We start from the raw sequence: 18,417 nt of genomic DNA, 5'->3' as shown, positions 1-18,417 counted from the left end.
GTGAAAATTTTAAAATGTTTTCAATTTGATGCAGGTTTGATGAAATCGTTGAAGACCAAAAAAGTATATTTTTTAATTAAATTTGAATTTGATGATAGATTTGATTTAACGTTGTAGATGGCCTAATTCACTAGAACACAATGACTTCAATATGGAAAGTTATGGGTTTAAATTTCAACTGCACAACCAAAATTCAACTCACTTTCTCAGTTGATTCAATCCTTTTCCGGAAAAATATACAAAAGTTAAAGATATAAAATAAATTATATTTCTTTATACCCTAGTGTAGGAATGATGTTAATTGATTAGGAATAAATTTATAAAATTACGTAAAAATTATCATTATATATAAAAGGTGACTTTGTTATTTTTGTAAAATAAAGAGCAAAATATTCTTGTTACCTTCAATCTCATAAAATTAGATTTCAATTGCACTCATGAGATTGCTAATCTCCTTAATCTGATGAGACTAATTTAATCCCATAGCAATATTAACAAAACAAACATAATTTTGTAAACCCACATTACTATTAGGCATTATTTGGGAAGTGGATTTGGATGAATTTGGGATTAAAATTTAGTCCCAATAAGACAAAACATCACATCCAATCCATAATCATTACATTCTTTCTCTCACAAAAAAGTCAAAAAAGTTAAAAACCCTTCCCAAATCAGGCTTTTTAACCCCAGACTAATCATTACATTCTTTCTCTCACAAAAAAGTCAAAAAAGTTAAAAACCCTTCCCAAATCAGGCTTTTTAACCCCAGACTAAAATAGCTAAAAAAATTAAAAAGTCAAAAAACCAACCCACTTTCTAAAAAGGCCCTTCCAATCCTACCTTTTTATCTCTGAAAACAAACATGACTGGAGAGGCCAATAAAGATTTGTCAAGTCACTGATTTCAAAATACTGAGATTAGTTGTGAACTTCATAGTCTTTAGATTAGTAGAGGTAAATTAACGCAACACCCAATTATCAAAAACAAAACAAAATAAAATGACAGAAACAGCACCCGGAGAAGAAACCAGCAAAGGTATTAAGCAAGTTTTAAAGGTGTAATATAATAAAGTAAAATACGATACAAATTCAAATAATCATCTCAAGCAACATACATTCAATTTCTCAAACGACGAGTAATAGATCCACCAAACATTGTTGACCAATTACTTATCAGTTTCTCGTTCTCTATTTTCATTTTGGAAAACACAAGCAAACTATTTTCAGAATAAAAATTTATGAAAAAGATTTTTTTAAATTGTTATCACAAATAAAAACAATATGAAAATGTAAGATGTTTGCAACTCTTCATTGTATTTGTTTCTAAAATCATGGAAAACGAAAGCAATATACCAAAAAGGTAACCCTAACCATGCTTCTCAGCAGCTAAATCCAACACACAATCAAACTGATCCATGAGAAAAAAAACCATCACATCACATAAAATGGAACCATGTCTTTTCATTCCTTTACCGTGACAAAGAAATTAGGTATGAGCTCTAATCATCTGAGGAACATGTAAATTGACAAAAAAAATTTCTCAATATCGGATCAGACAACCGAAGAATAGCATAGCAGAGACCTTAACAGTCTTATTTAAACAAATAGGTAGTATCTAAAGTTCAGGAAAAAGAATTCCAAACTAGCGACGAGTTACCAAACTCTTTCCAACTGCCGCAAAATATAAATGCCTTAATATATGAGGCAAAAGAATCAGGAAGTTGCCTGCTTCAGATATGCTATAAGGTCAGCACGCTCCTGTGGCTTCTTCAGTCCAGGGAAAACCATCTTGGTTCCAGGGATGTACTACACAGAGACAACCATATAGACATTATTAGTGCACAACTTTGATTTGTTTGTCTATCGTACGATGTGAGAGATCAAACAAGTTCCTTGAACATTCAAATCTACAAGTTTCATTCAATCTCAGGTAGATATAGCTATGCAAATTGGGAGCTCAAATCTCACATTTGCAACAAAAAAAAAAAATTACACATTAAGCACAATTTCTAAGTTATAACTCAAAAATTAAAGTAAAATCCAATATAATGGCTAAAGGGACCATTTGGAAAATACATGTACATTAAAGTGACAAAAATTGGACCATCCACTAAAATAGCAACGTGTCTAAGTAATACAGGGCATGCTACACAGCCATTACTAGCACACATTTGTTAACAGTTAACTACAAAACCAAAGAAAGAATTGTGCTCATTTTGAGAATTGTGCTCTGTTCCTGGCAGAAGGAAAGGTGGAAATGGCATGAAAGATAGATTGCCATTGGGCATTTTGTTAAAGACCAAATAATGTCAAAAGGGTTAGAATTTCAATACACAATTCATATATTTCTATACACTTTCTACATATTCGAGTCTACTTTTTACACATATACCCCATTAGATGGGGTGGTTAGCATTTCCTTTTTTTGGAATTACTTTTCCTAAAAGAAAATACCCTCAAAAAAACTAGAGTTAAAAGAAACTACAACTAAAAATGGAGAATGATCTCAAAGAAAACCTTTCCCTTTTTTTTCCTTCTCAATTTTCACTCATGTCACATGAAATTTAAAAATGAGGATGAAATTCAAAATTCAATAAAAAGATCCCACAATTTCTTAACTTCCAAACCATCTTATAGACAAAGATAAGAGCACGCCACCATTTTTAACTACTCCAACAAAGTCCTTTTCCCAAAAAGAAAATACATTTTCACAGGATGCTCTTTTCTTTAGTGGTTTCTCAATAAAAACACATCATCCTCTTTTTCTATCTTACAATATCACCTTGCCTGTTTCAGTACATCTTTTTGCACCTCCATAATTTTATAATTAAAAAGTAGAAAGCCATCATAATCTTCGACAACTTATTCAATGAAATCTCCATCAAGAATATTCTCCATTTACTACCCCAAAAAGTACTTAATATAACTAACAATTTTTTATTAAATTATTCTCCCCCATTGGTACACAAACAACCAAGTTATCTCCAACATCTTCATAACAGGTCCCCATCACCTCCCGAGCAGTCGTTACCTGGAATGATGAAATTTGTCTAAAAAGAAATTGACTCTTTAAAAACACACTGGGAAGACCAACACTTCAGAAGTACAATTTCTCTTCCAGGTTAAACCATGTTAGGCAAACATTTTTTAAAAAATTAGACCACCTTCCAAGTACATGCACAGTTTTCGCATACAACAAAAAATCACACCAGATCAGAACTGTATGGGCCTATTTGATTGGGTGGATTATAGCATAGGATCTATGTTACATACTAGGCATATGACCCAATAAAAGAAGGTGTTCTACATCTTCCCTACCTTACAATAAAAATCCCCAAATAATTGCGAAAGAATTTGTGATATGGCAAGGTAAAGATGCAGTCTAAATTTGATTGCATGCAAAACAAAGGTCCTATGAACTGAAGTTGTATCATTCAAGTTCCGAGTTCCACATCTGTGATAAATAACAAAGAATTCAGGGGCTGGTGAAATTAGAAATGCAACAAGCCACCAACAACAATGCATATGAATATTACACGGAGGGAATAAGGTAAAAATTGTTTTTATATACTTTTATTTGCTATTACATTCACAAACAACTCAAAATAGTGAAAACTAACACTAATAATACAACATGGAAAAATAACTCAAATCTATAAGTTAAGCATTACTCAATATGAAAAATACAATTTTATCAGTCATAAATCATTACATTAGAGTTGTTTTGTCTTCATCAACATCAAAAATTATGTGTGCTCTACTTGCACGAGCAGAAGAAGACAGGTTTTTCAATAATCATTTCAATTTTAAATTAGCAATTTCAACAATCATACACAACTTTAAAACGACAATTCAACAATTTCAACAATCAAACACAAATTCAAAAATTAAGGAAGAGTTTAATGAATAAGGGAGAGAAAATATACAGTGATAACACTGACAACACGTCTACATAGTGATGATTATGAATTTAAAACCATATTAGAATAGCTCATAGTAAGATAACTGTGCCTTGGAGTGTGTCCAGAGGCAAGGCATGCATGTCGTCCATGACACACCATGTGACATGACCAATGCATATCCTGGCAAGCCGGTGTCACATCCGACACAGCTATGGCAACTAAGTTAAAGTGTCCGTTCTTCATAAGTGCTAGATGATGTACACATCACAGGCTCCAAAATTACTATATCCATAGTCAAGCAGCATAACCAAGAATATAAGAAATAGAGGTTATGGTGTCCCAAGACTACAAATTTCTCATAAATAATTCTACAAAAATTACAGAATCAGCCAATTACGAGGGAAACAAGCAGAGTCTCGTACCTTCTTTGGGTTAAGCAAGTAATCATACAGTGTTTTCTCTTCCCAATTAACAGCCATGCTCTTGTTAGCATTAGAGTATGAATACCCAGGAGTGGTGCCAGACTGCCTTCCGAAAAGGCCATTCAAATTTGGTCCTGGATGTTTCAAAGGAACCAGGAAATAAACCTCAAAAGTCGCAACAGAAGAACAAAAAAATAGGCAAAAGGAAGACAAAAACATCAGCGATTCATATCAAACTAGGGAACTTAGTATCTTTATGAAAACTAAACTTTAACTTCGCAACACTAAGATTTTTTGAATTATCAAAAGAAATACTAGTGACAAGTTATGATGTTGTTTGTTATCAAACTCATTTAAAATCATAAAGTAGATAACATAAAGAAGCATTCCTTTGAAAAAAGTTCACTATAATAAATAAAATAAAATTCCCTTGAACAACTAAAACATCATACTAAATTTTATAGAAGGTAATGGTTTTTCCATTGTGAATTTGGTCAAACCCGAACATAACGTATTCAATAAAGACCGAAAAATGGGACACAATCGAACGAAGGCACCAAGTTATGGTGTATTAAGCATATAATCAACTTGACAATCAGGGTAATCTTGCATCAAACCTAATTTTGTAAAAATATCCACTAAATTAACGCATTGATTTGATAATAGACATAGTAATGGACAATTTTATGAAATTTACCACAAAAAATATATATATCATTCATATGAAATTGTTTGGAAAAAGCTAACCGCCCATTTGGTTGCATGAATACAATCACTTCATTTTGATTTGAAGTTAAGCCAATTCAAGTTTTTTTGTAGGCGTGACAAATCTACAGGGCCAAGCTTTAAAAGAAATGAACAAATTTAAACTTTCAATAAGAAAAAGGGTAAATTTCCTAAATTCTTTAGTTGTATCATTTGACAACCAAACACATATATTTAGCTTACATGAATGGGCCAATTCTAAACTTGCCCAATTCATATTTTCAAACCAACCAAACAGGCCCAAATTGTGTTGTTAGATAATGCCAGAAAGTAGGAAATATAATTCGAGTTTTTTATCCCTTTTTCGATAAGTTGCGAAGTTCGGTATTAATATTATTAATCATAAGAATCTTAAACACCCATGAAAACAATAAGCAATAACACTGTAGATCCATAACTAAATCAGCCGTATATCACAATTCTAGATCAATTAATAAGGTGTTCATAGAAAATCTAAATAAATAAGAAGTTAATTGATACTAAATATGCATGATCTAGATCAGGCAACACAATCATCAAATCAAAAAGAAAAAGAAAAAAAGCATATATATATATACACACACATACATAAAATAAAGCAGATATTTGATTCATATATATACACATACATAACAGAAACATCAAATGAAAGAAACAATGAAAGCACGAGATTAGAGATAAAATCGAACCTTGTTTGTGGCCAGCGCCTTTTTCGACGGTGTGGCACTGAGCGCACTTGGTCCTGAAGATCTTCTCTCCAGATTTGGAGTCGCCAGGAGGAGCTTGATCGAAAGACGCCATTGTCGACGCAGAAGCAAGAGAGAGAAAGTAGAGCACTCTCGATTCAAATTCGAAGATGATTTGCTAGGGTTTCTTCAACAACGCCGAAGAAGGAGATTGATGAGAACTTTCAAGGGTTTGCTGTTGTCTATAGAGAGAGACGCGTGCATTTTTGACGCCCGTTGCGATTGAAATGACAAAAATGCCCTCACTCGTTTCAATTAATTACTTTTCGACCAGTTTTGCTTTAGCATCTCTAATGATGAATTACTTTTTTCATCAAATCTAAGTAAAAAATGATTGATTTTCTCAATCTGATACGGCTAGCTTCAACGGTGTGCACCAAAAGGGAAGGGGTCGTCCGATTGGCCGACCGACTGGTCGACCGATAAGGCTTATGAATTTTATTTTATTTTTTCCTCCTGATTACTCCTGTCAAAACATTTCCTCATGATACGACTAGCTCTAACTTTTTTTTTTTTGTTTTTTTTTCTCTAAGATGTTTTGGTTCTATGTTGTAAAGAAGCAGATTATTCTCTGAATCACAAAGTAACAGAGGCAGATAACAAACTTGGTGTAGGGAAGTCATTCCCTGGTTTAACCCAAAAAGCTCTAAGCAATCCAAACCTTTACGCAATGGAGAAGGAGCTTTATCTGGGTTCTTTATGCCAAGTTTTGGACAGCCCAAATTCAGAACCATGGCAATTTTGGATGATTATGTTGAAAAATGGAAACTATGACACAATGTCTGGTTTCTGTCCAGAGAATGGAAAGAAAAAGCTCAGGGTCATCGGGGGGGTCAATCCTGGGGTCGTCTGGTTGGTCGACCTCCTAGTGTAAAATCTATACAAAATTTTGCGAAAATTGGTCATGCAGTTGGTCATTCGGTGGGTCATCCAGTTGGTCATCCGGCAGTGAAAATACAACGGTAATAAAAAGTGTTTTGGTGAAAGACCTAGTGCATTCTCATTTTGGTGAAACTTTTGGTGAATTCTCATTTTGATATCAATTTGGTGAAACCATTGGATTGAGAAAAAATGAGTTTTTCATCAAATTTCAAATCTAATGCAGGGTTTGATGCATCGTTGGATATGGCCTTAGTTATTCGCGTTTGGTATGTTAAAAGAGTGTACTCGCCTTGTTAAAGGAACGCGTGTGTCGTTGTTGTAAATTAGGATGCATTAAAGCATCTCCAACGGTTTAGTAAAATTTTCATTAAATCTGAGTAAAAAAAAGGTAATTTTCTCAATTTGATATGAGCAACTCCAACCGTTCACTAGCGTGCATCAAAACGAATGGGACGTCCGGTGGGGCGACCGGCCGGTCGACCGAGTAGGCAACTCAAAAAAAAATTTCCCCTCCCTTTCTGTTCCCAATTCGTTTATTTTTTCTTTTTTCCTCCATTACATATTTTTCATTTTTGGTTGTCTCCAATAATGATTTCCTTCAAAACCTGATATAAACACATTATCCATGTACCATATACCAGTACCCACTTCCAACCATCACTGAAAAATCCACTGGAATTCATATAGAAACTGCAAACAAATGAAACAGAACAAACCCAAAAGAAAATTGCAAATAACAAATAGCACAAGAAATCCACTAGAATCATGGGTTTGATTAGAAATTTGAATCCTCCAACAAACATACATATATTTGAACACAAACAAGAGACAAAGATATGGGTGGTGAACTGGATCAGTGAGAAGATAGTAGAGAGTGTGGCCTAGGTTTTTTTTTAGCTATAACAGGTAAGAGAGAGAGAGAGTGTGAGAGATGATGATGATAACGATGATAGAGATGGGTATGAGATCGAAGAGAGAAAGAGAGGGTGAAGTAGTGGTTTGATTAGAAAGTGGACCCAAGAAGTTACCTAATACAAACCAGTTATGTATGAAGCAGATTGAAGCAGCGCCGGTCGACCGGTGGGTCAACCGGCCAGACGTTCGACCGGTTGACCGGTGGGTCCCACTACCAACATAAATGCACAGTGAAATGGTGAAATCTCACGTAGGTTCTCAGTTTGGTGAAACTTTTGCTCCGTTTTCAGTTTGATATCAATTTGGTGAAACCATTGGAGAGAAAAAAAGTGGTTTTTCTTATCAAATTCAAATCCGATGCCAAATCTAATGCAACGTTGGAGATGGTCTTAGACCATCTCCATCCGTTCACCAAATCCATCATCAAACTCAAATTTAGTAAGAAAGTGATACTTTTTGTACTCCAACAGTTTCACCAAAACAGTATCAAATTGAGAACACCCCAAACTTTTCACCAAACTGAAGATCTCTTGCTCCTTTCAGTAATTTACTGTGTATAGCCGTTAACTGAGGACCCACCGGATGTCCTACCGGATGACCACTTTAAGCAAAATTTTGTGAAAATTTTATACTGAGAGGTTGACCACCCGGTCGACCACCTTTGTATCTTTTTTTTAAGGAAACAAACTCAGTAAGGAAATCTAAAAGATGAGAATCCAAACCAAATCAAACCAAACAAATACCACAAAACCCAACAATGGCTGTTCCCAAAACCTTTCAGGAACAGTAAATATGACCACAAATGGCATTAATGTCATTGCCTTCCTGTTGGCACGAAAAAGATTGAACTGTTAACCATGTGCTGTAAGAAATTTAATCGTCTTCCTATTTTCAGTGCTGAATTGTTAACCATATCTAATATGTTCTCTCTTTCTTTTATAGCTTGATGGGTTTATCATCCTTCTATTACAAGGAAATATCCTAAAGCTTGTCAAGTTTTCATTGCTTACTTCTGTGTGTATGTGAATAAGAATGCATGTGCACGAATGTCAAAGGGTAATTAAAGATGCAAGAATAGCTTCAGATTCTAATCCAAAAAAAAAAAAAAAATTTGGTGTTTTCACTCAACCCCTTGGCACGAAGAAGATTGGAAATTATTGCATTAATTTTCCAAAAGTGTGAGTGAAAATTATTGATTCAACTCTTTTTTTATCTGGTTTTGATTTCTATTCCAATTCTTAAAACAGACAGAGTAGTGACAAGCAGAGATGAATAAAACTTGAAAGATACGAAAACAATTCTGAAAACAACGTCAAGGGGTTTTGATTAGGATTTAAATGCCAAAGATGTTTCTAACCAAGAATCATGAAAATTTGAAATCGGGTGATGCTCTTGAGTGTGGAAAAAAAAAATTCATTTGCCTTGTCTGATCGACTGGCCGGTCGTCCAGCCGACCATCCCTCGTCTTTTGATGAAAGCTACAGTGCTACCGTTAGAACTGCTCATATCAAATTGAGGAACTTGCATTTTTTTTTTTACTCAAATTTGATGAAAAATTTATTGAACCGTTGGAGATGCTCTTAAGGCATGTTTGGTATGATAACTACAAATAATTGAATAAAACTGAAAATATATGCCTGCGCAAAAAGTGCTTAAATTTTAGGATAAATTACAAATACACCTCTTGAGGTTTGCTTAAAATACAGAGCGTGTCTTGTGGCTTGAAAAATTACAAATACCCCCTTGTTAGAATTTTTTATTTAACTGAATTAACTAAAAAAATAAAATTCATAATTGCTCTCCTATATAATAATAAAATTATCTAAATTATTAATTGAAACATATTTCTAACATCACTAAAAACTGTTAATTGACTTGATGATTTATTAATAAAAATGTTGATTTGTTATGAAATTAGAAACCTCAGAGGTGGAATGTAATTTTCAAAACTACAGAAAGTGATTCGTATTTTAATTAAATCTCAGGATGTGTATTTGTAATTTATCCTAAATTGTATAAGTCCTATTCACTATGTTTAGTTTTAATTTTTTTAAATTCAATTTTTTAAAAATTAAGTTTTTTATTTTTTATATTTTTTTTATTTTTAGTGAATATTTTTATTTTTAAAATTTTAAGCAATTTTTTTATTTTTTTAGATGCACCTTATTTACATACATCTAAAAATAAATTATTTGTAAAAAAATATTTTAAAAATCTGATAAATATATAAGAATACTAAAATGTACTAAATTATCATTTTTTTTAATATATTTTTTGGTATATAGTGAATTTTTTAAATATTTTTTCACAAATATTATACCTTTTATGTTAGGTGTATCAAAAAATTTAAAAATTTGGTTAAAATATTAAAAAATTCAGCAAAAAATTAAAAAAAAAATATGAAAAATAGAAAATTTAATTTTTTGAAGAGTAAATCCTAAAACTAAATTTGAACCCAAGTAATGTACATTTTTTTATTTAAAAATAACTTTTGAAAAAAGTTAAATTACAATGAAGTTAGTTAATTACAAAATTTAAATTAACAGAGCTAATTAAAAAAATTGAAGGAGCTTTAAAAAAGCAAGGAAACCTAATATGTTACTTATTATTTGGTGTAATTATTAGTAAAATTAATAATTAATAATTAAAAAATCAAAATCAAAAGAACACAATTTACTTAAACAAGTGATATGAATTAAAATATATGTATTCTTTTTTTTTTTAAATCAGGTAACCAAAAATATTTTTTGTTTCTTTACTGATGTCTTTTAATATTTCACTTGACTTTTTTTTTTATAAAATAATAATAATAATAAAAAGGGGAATTTTTTTTAAGGTCCTTGGTATTAAGATTTTATAGCATAAAGGACATCAAATATTTTCATAATGTCTAAGGTCCCTCACACATTGATCTAGAGAAATTTCAATCCAGAGAAATTCTCTGAACTTTCCAGAGAAATTCTCTCCAAATTTCTCTGGAGTTTCAACTCTCCAGAGAAATTCTTTCCAAATTTCTCTGGACTTTCTCTGGATTTCCCTTGCCCATTTTATTGTCAATAAGCAATATTTTGATAAATTTTGAAAAACTAGAACCTGCTTTTGCACTTGCCAAGCTTAACATGTAAGTTTAGAATTGAATGGCTCATTACGATATGACAGAGGCAGCTGCCAATGATAATCAACCACATATAAAAGACAAATATATACGCAAAAAGATTAGATATGAAAAAGCCTTGGGTTAGCTAGAAACCTATTCTTTACATTGAACTCTATTAAGGGACATTTAATTCTAATGCCTTAAATATATTACTGGCACACACTATTCACCAGTAATAATTTCTGCTACTATTTTAAGATCATCTCATTCACCATTATTGCTTTTACCATATTCAGAGAAATTCTCTCTATAGACTTCCAACTCTCCAGAGAAATTCTCCAAAGAAATTTCTCTGAACTTCCAACTCTTCAGAGAAGTTCTTTCCAAATTTCTCTGGACTTTCTCTGGATTTCCCATTCTCCAAAGAAATTCTCTCCAAATTTCTCTGAACTTCCCACTTTCCAGAGAAAATTCACAAGGCTTCATTATTATTCAGATCTCTTCACTATTTTCTCTGGTTTACAAATCTCTTCAAGCTTACTCTTTTCCCACAATTCATCTATTTATGATATCTCTACCACACTGCCTTTGATGAATGTAGCGGTGGTCTGAGTGGTGGTTTCAAACCAGAGAAAATTGAGAAATTTTGGACTTCCCAAACACAGAGAAAATTGAAATTTCTCTGAGTTCAATTTTTTGCAACCTACAACTCAAAAACTAGTACCAATTGTGGAGGTAAATACCAACATTATGACAATCTAATTCACAATCTTTTAAAAATGACTCACAACGAATACTGATCCTACTTCAATAACAAAATTCTAACTTCTATCACTCAACAAAATGCACTTGAAAATTTCTCTTTTGTCCCATTTTGTCACAGGATTCTAACATCTCAGAGAAAATTATTCAAGACAAAGAAAATTGTGTTTTGACTCAACTAGAGAAAATTGATCAAACCAGAAAAAATTACAGTTGTCTCTTCTCTTCCAGAGAAATTCTAAACCAGAAAAGTCTAGAGAAAATTAAACATCACAGAGAAAATTATTTTTTGACTTATCCAGAGAAAGAAAATTGATCAAACCAAAGAAAATTGCAGTTCTCCTCTTCCAGAGAAATTCTAGAATTTCTCTAGATTCAAACCAAAGAAATCTAGAGAAAAATGAACATGTTAGAGAAAAATGAACATGCCAGAGAAAATTGTGTTTTGACTCAACTAGAGAAAATTGATCAAACCAGAGAAAATGACAGTTCTCTCTTCTCTTCCAACTTCATTCCTCATCTTTTCCAAATTCTCTGGTTTATATATAATTATTGCTTCTCTTTTGCTTATGAATAATGAAGCCTTGTGAATGCATCTTGCAATAAATTATAGATTTATAGTGATTTAGTAAACTAAGATCATGTTTGTCCTAAAATAGTTCAATCAATGATGTCAAGATGCAATCTGTGTATTCCACGTTCCTAGATTAGATTATACAAACTATATTATCAGCCAACACTCACAAGACATACTCTGATAGAAGCAGTAAATGCCAGAGTTGTGAGAAGACCACATATTAACAAAATGATCACAACAGCTTTGCTAGATATCCACTTCTTTGATGGATCAACATAGCCACTGCTGTGAAGATCACTTCCATCATCGGCTTTGATGGTGACGGCTATGAAGATCCTCGTCGATCTCCGGCGAATTTCCATGCAAATTTCTGGTACTGAAATTAGATCTGCGAGTTACGGAGAGAAAACTAAAGAAATCGGAGTTGAATCGCTTCAATTCAGTGAAGAAATTCAGAGACTAATGGCGGCGCCGCTGGAGACCAGCTTTTTCTTCATTGCTCTTCCTTCTTTGGGATGCTTTGAGCTTCGTTTGATGGAGGAGAGAAAGTTGGAGAAGATGATGACGACAATGAACTCCGGCGATGGAGGTAGTGTGCGTCGGAGAAAGAAGAGCAGAGAGAGAGAGAGGAAGAGAGGGAGAGGCAGTTTGATTTGAGGGATCAAATTTCTTAGTGATATATGGGTGTCAAGGGTTGAGGGACCTTAGACATCATTAAATAATATTGTGGATCTGTTCCATTACTAAAAATGGAAAAGGGGCCTTCGACTAATTTTCCCTAATAAAAAATTCCCTAAAATCCAACGAGTTTTGTGATGGGGAGGGATGGTGAGTAGAAGAGCAAAATACACGCTCAGTTGATCATCTCTCTTCCTTCGGGCTCTTGGAGAAAATGGACGGTTGGGTTCTAGAAGCTGTCGATCTTTCTTGAATTTTTTTGTCCTTTTATTTTCTTGAGAAAATTGCATTTCAACTACGAAAATGGCTATTGTTGGGTGTTTGGCATGAGTTTTTTAATTTATTTATTAAAATAGTTAATAAAAATAAAAAATATTAAAATAATTAATAAGATAAAATATCATATTTTATACATTAATTAATTATTTTTTCTCACAATCATCTATTCAATTACAAAAAAAATTCACAAATCGTCTCAAGTATAAATTTTTTTAACTCATAAAATAGTTAAATAACTAATTAAAATAACCAAATCCGACACCTGTGTGCATCTCTTTTTGGTTGAATATGGCATGCATCTTAGGTAAACAAATATAATTTTTATCACAAAAAAATATAATTTTAATTATTTATAACTTTTAAGTGCACATTATAATTTTGTCATTAATAATTTTTATAACAAAAATCATAACTCAATTGCACAGCAAGAAAATAATTCTATTTGTTTAGGGAGATAATAATTCTATAGGTATAATGTTGGAAAGTGGCTTTAGAAATTCCTAATTTTTTGTTAACTTTGAGCATTAATCAAGGTGGAACCCAAGTGTTATTTTTAACGTTTCTAATTAAGTTCATGTTTAATGCCTCGTAATGAATAAATTCATGTATTTGGTTGCTCAAAACCATTTTCGGATGAATGAGAATTCAACGTGCATTTTCAGGTTCGTGGAACTAGTTTTGGTGGGTTTCCTACACATTTGTGGAATGTGCTTGTGCCGCATTGAAAAGGCTTGAGGTTTTGAATGGGTTTATATATCGTAACTTGGGATGGGCCCCAAGGGGTACCCAAATTTGTAGAAGGGTGAGGTCTTGGGCGTAGGTGCGTGGTTGGGTTAGACTTGTCTGGCCCAATACTTATCTTTTTATTACCAAAATTCAAAATAAATTGGTCTAGAATTTTTTCTTCACTCAAACAGGTTTAACCCACCCGAACAATGCAACACAGATTCAGATCTATTGAATTCAAAATTGAATTTGTTCCAAACAGATTCAAATCTGTTGGTGCCTGTTCTGTCCAAACAGGTTTTCTACCTGTTTGAACAGCCACCAATCTGCCTATATAAAGTCTGCTCCAGCAATTCATTTTCAATCCGAAAAATTTTCAGACTTCTTCCCTTTCTTCTTCTGTTCGTCCCCTGTTGCTCCTGCATCTGTTTCTGTATTTATTTTTAGGAAAAGAAAGAGAAAGAATTACAACATTGTTCGATTTGCCAGACTTGATTTTATAGTGCTATAAAATCAAGTGTTAGTCGTTGCATCGTGGTAAGTAGACGCCGGTTATATCTCGAAGCACCGGAGCGAGGGCGAAATTTACTTTAAGGAGATTGTGTCCCACACAAGTCTTGACATTAATTTCTGTAAGCATTTAATTCGGGGAATAATTTATATAATTATTTCTGAATTATTTTATTTTATTGTTTATTTAATTTACACAGATACACCTTTGTGGGTTCCAACAATCTTAAAGTAGATTTTTAATTTTTATTTAATTGTGTAAGACAGACAAATATTTTGTTTCGGGAAATTAAATAATAGTCATATACTTTTTAATTTCTTAAATAGTAGTAATATAATGTTTAATGATTTCTTTGATAACATAGTAGTAATATATTGTTTATCATTGGAATTTTGTTACAAAATATTTTTTCTGTATATTTTGTGTATATTTTCTTTTGTGTATAAATTTGTGATTGGTACAATTTTTATTTTGTCAGAATTATGACAATTGAAAGTACCAGTACTAAGACTATTATTACTCAAACCCCCACACCTGTTGTGCCAGTGATGACTCCGGCAGTACCGGTAAATCATAGAGAGAAGCTAGAAAAATTCAATGGTAATGATTTTAAAAGATGGCAATAAAAGATGATGTTTTATCTTACCACATTAAATTTGGCTCGCTTCACTCTGAAAATGCATCGACACTGAATGAAGGAGAAACTGACCGGCAAGTGGTTGCCGCAGTCGATGCATGGAAACATAGTGATTTTCTGTGTCAGAATTATATCCTTAATGGGTTGGACAATACATTGTACAATGTGTATAGTGTGAAAAGCACAGCTAAAGAACTGTGGGAATCTCTTAATCATAAGTATAAGACAGAGGACGCCGATACAAAGAAATTTGTTGTTGGCCGCTTTCTGAATTTTAAAATGATGGATTCCAAAAAGGTTATTAGCCAAGTTTAAGATCTCCAATTAATTCTCCATGACATACATGCGGAAGGGATGGTTCTTAGTGAATCTTTCCAAGTAGCGACAATCATTGAAAAATTGCCACCATCTTGGAAAGAATTCAAGAATTATCTAAAGCATAAGCGTAAGGAGATGAAATTGGAGGAACTGATAGTGCGGTTCCGAATTGAGGAAGACAACCGAGGTTCCGACAAGAAGTCAGGAAACCATGTCATGCAGGCTAAAGCAAATATTGTGGAACATAAACATGGGTCAAAGTTCAACAACAAGAAACGAAAGCATGATGGCAATGATCCCAAACAAGGATCCACTAGTAAGATCAATAAAGGGATCAACAACGGGTTCAACAAAAGGTTCAAAGGAAAGTGTTTTGTGTATGGCAAAGATGGGCATCGCGCTAAGGATTTTTACGTTCGCAAGGACGAAAGGAGTTCAAGCAAAAAGCCATCACAAGCCAACATAGCTAAGGATTTTTATCTTTCCGATAGAGTGGCAGACATCAGTCTTGCTGCAGTAGTCTCTGAAGTGAATTTGGTGGGCAATCCCAAGGAATTGTGGGTGGATACTGGAGCAACCTGCCATATCTGTACAGATAAGAAGATGTTCCCAACCTACAAAGTGGTGGAAAGTGGGGAACAACCTTTTATGGAAAACTTATCCACTTCAACTGTAGAAGGACAAGGAAAGATTGTGCTGAAAATGACCTCGGGGAAAGAACTCACTCTTAACAATGTACTCCATGTGCCAGAGATTCTCAAGAATTTGATTTCTAGGTCATTGTTGATCAAGAATGTGTTTAAATTACTCTTTGAATCTAATAAAGTTCTTCCAAGAGTGAAATATATGTGGGGCGAGGTTACATGAGTGATGGGCTTTTTAAGCTCAATGTAAATACTATTGTACCTAATTTAGTTTTTAATAATAAGAACACATCTTCTGTTTATATTGTTGAGTCTTCTTTCTTATGGCATGGCAGATTAGGACATGTTAGTTTAATTCTTTGCGTAGACTTATTGCTTTAGAATATTTACCTAACTTAGAATTTGATCCTAATCATAAATGTGAGATTTGTGTTGAGGCAAAACTCACTAAGGCATCATTTAATAAAGTTGAAAGAAGTACTGAACCTCTAAGTTTAATTCGCACAGATATCTGTGATTTAAAATTTATTCAAACTAGAAGAGGTAAGAAGTACTTTATTACTTTTATTGATGATTGCACTCAATATTGCTATATTTACTTATTGAGAAGTAAAGATGAAGCCGTAGAAGCTTTTAGGCAATATAAACTTGAGGTTGAAAATCAACTTGGCAAAACTATTAAGATAGTAAGAAGTGACAGAGGTAGTGAGTATGATACACCATTTGAAGAATTTTGTTCTGAACATGGTATTATTCACCAAACCACTGCACCATATTATCCTCAGTCAAATGGTGTTGCTGAGAGAAAGAGTCAAACTCCTAAAAAGATGATGAATGCCATGTTGATTAGTTTAGGGTTACCTCAGAGCTTGTGGGGGAGGCGATTTTGTCTACTAACTTTATCCTTAACAGGGTACCTCACAAGAAACTCAATCAAACACCTTATGAATTATGGAAAGGTCGATGACCTACCTATAATTACCTCAAAGTGTGGAGGTGTTTGGCCAAGGTTGCAGTCCCTAGTCCTAAAATGACTAAGATAGGACCAAAAACTGTTAATTGTGTGTTCATTGATTATGCAAATAATAGTAGTGCATATAGATTTTTAGTTCATAGATCTGAAAATCCTGATATGCATCTAAACACTATTATTGAGTCAAGGAATGCATCTTTTTTTTAACACATTTTTCCTTGCAAGGAAATTGAAAAGATAAGTTCAAATAAAAGAACTTTTGATACTACTACAGGTAGCAGTGAAGACCACAATGATAATGAATCAGCTGAACCTAGACGTAGCAAGAGGGCTAGGATCTCTAAATTATTTGGTCTAGATTTTCTGACATACCTGTTAGAAAATGAGCCTCAAAACTTCAAGGAAGCAATGTCAAGTCCTGAAGCTCCATTGTGGAGAGAGGCTATGAATAATGAAATTGAATCAATACTACAAAATCATACTTGGGAATTGGTGGATCTTCCACCAGGATATAAACCTGTTGGATATAAATGGATATTCAAGAGAAAAATGAAAACGGATGGTTCAACAGATAAATACAAGGCTAGGCTTGTTGTTAAGGGATACAAGCAGAAGGAAGGCCTTGATTATTTTGACACCTATTCACCAGTGACAAGAATAACATCCATTCGCATGTTGATTGCGATTGCAGCTTTGTATGATCTAAAAATACATCAAATGGATGTTAAAACAGCTTTTTTGAATGGCGAGTTAGATGAAGAAATCTATATGGAACAATTAGAAGGGTTTCAAGTTTCCGGCCAAGAGAAAAAGGTTTGTAAACTTGTCAAATCCCTTTATGGATTAAAACAAGCTCCGAAACAATGGCATGAAAAATTTGATCATGCTATGCTTTCAGATGGTTTTAAGATAAACGAATGTGACAGATGCGTCTATGTTAAAAGCATAGACAAAGACTATGTCATAGTTTGTTTTTATGTGGATGTCATGCTCATTATTGGAAGCAATAATAACATGATTAAATCCACAAAGAAAATGTTGAACAAAAAGTTTGACATGAAAGATCTGGAAGTAGCAAATGTAATTCTAGGAATAAAGATTACTAGAACATCTGAAGGATATGCTTTATCACAGCCTCACTATATTAAGAAGATTCTGGAGTAATTTGGAAAGCATGACGTCCGTCTTGCTAAAACACCTGTTGACATTAGTCTTCATTTGTCAAAAAATACAGATGCAAGCATATCACAATTAGAGTACTCTCGAATAATCAGAAGTTTGACGTACTTAATGAATTGCACTACGCCAAATTTAGCCTATGTTGTAAGCAAATTGAGTAGGTACACAAGTAATCCAGGGTCCGATCATTGGAAAGCGATAATTAGGGTACTTAGGTATCTAAGACATACTCAGAATTATTGCTTACATTATACCAAATATCCAGCAGTACTCGAGGGGTATAGCGATGCAAATTGGATATCGGATACTAAAGACTCAAAATCCACTAGTGGATATATCTTTACCTTGGGAGGTGCTTCAATCTCTTGGAAATCCTCTAAGCAAACATTCATAGCAAGGTCGACAATGGAATCTGAGTTTATCGCA

General features: G+C 33.3%; 1 protein-coding gene across 1 annotated transcript; it reads right to left on the bottom strand.

Moving 5' to 3' along the window:
* Nucleotides 1-1,435: 1,435 nt before the first annotated feature.
* Nucleotides 1,436-6,055, bottom strand: LOC114315990 (cytochrome c-2). The gene is made up of 3 exons (XM_028262635.2): nt 5,757-6,055; nt 4,324-4,457; nt 1,436-1,805 (listed from the first exon to the last, which is right to left on the bottom strand). Exons 1-3 carry the CDS (start codon nt 5,866-5,868, stop codon nt 1,713-1,715), a joined length of 339 nt encoding a protein of 112 aa, XP_028118436.1. The 5' UTR covers nt 5,869-6,055; the 3' UTR covers nt 1,436-1,712.
* Nucleotides 6,056-18,417: the final 12,362 nt, after the last annotated feature.

Source organism: Camellia sinensis, chromosome 2 (assembly GCF_055761805.1).
Source record: "Camellia sinensis isolate YWXY chromosome 2, ASM5576180v1, whole genome shotgun sequence".
NCBI classification, from domain to species: Eukaryota; Viridiplantae; Streptophyta; class Magnoliopsida; order Ericales; family Theaceae; genus Camellia; species Camellia sinensis.
The sequence above is the reverse complement of the archived record's forward strand: the minus strand, read 5'-3'. Positions and strand labels throughout refer to the sequence as shown.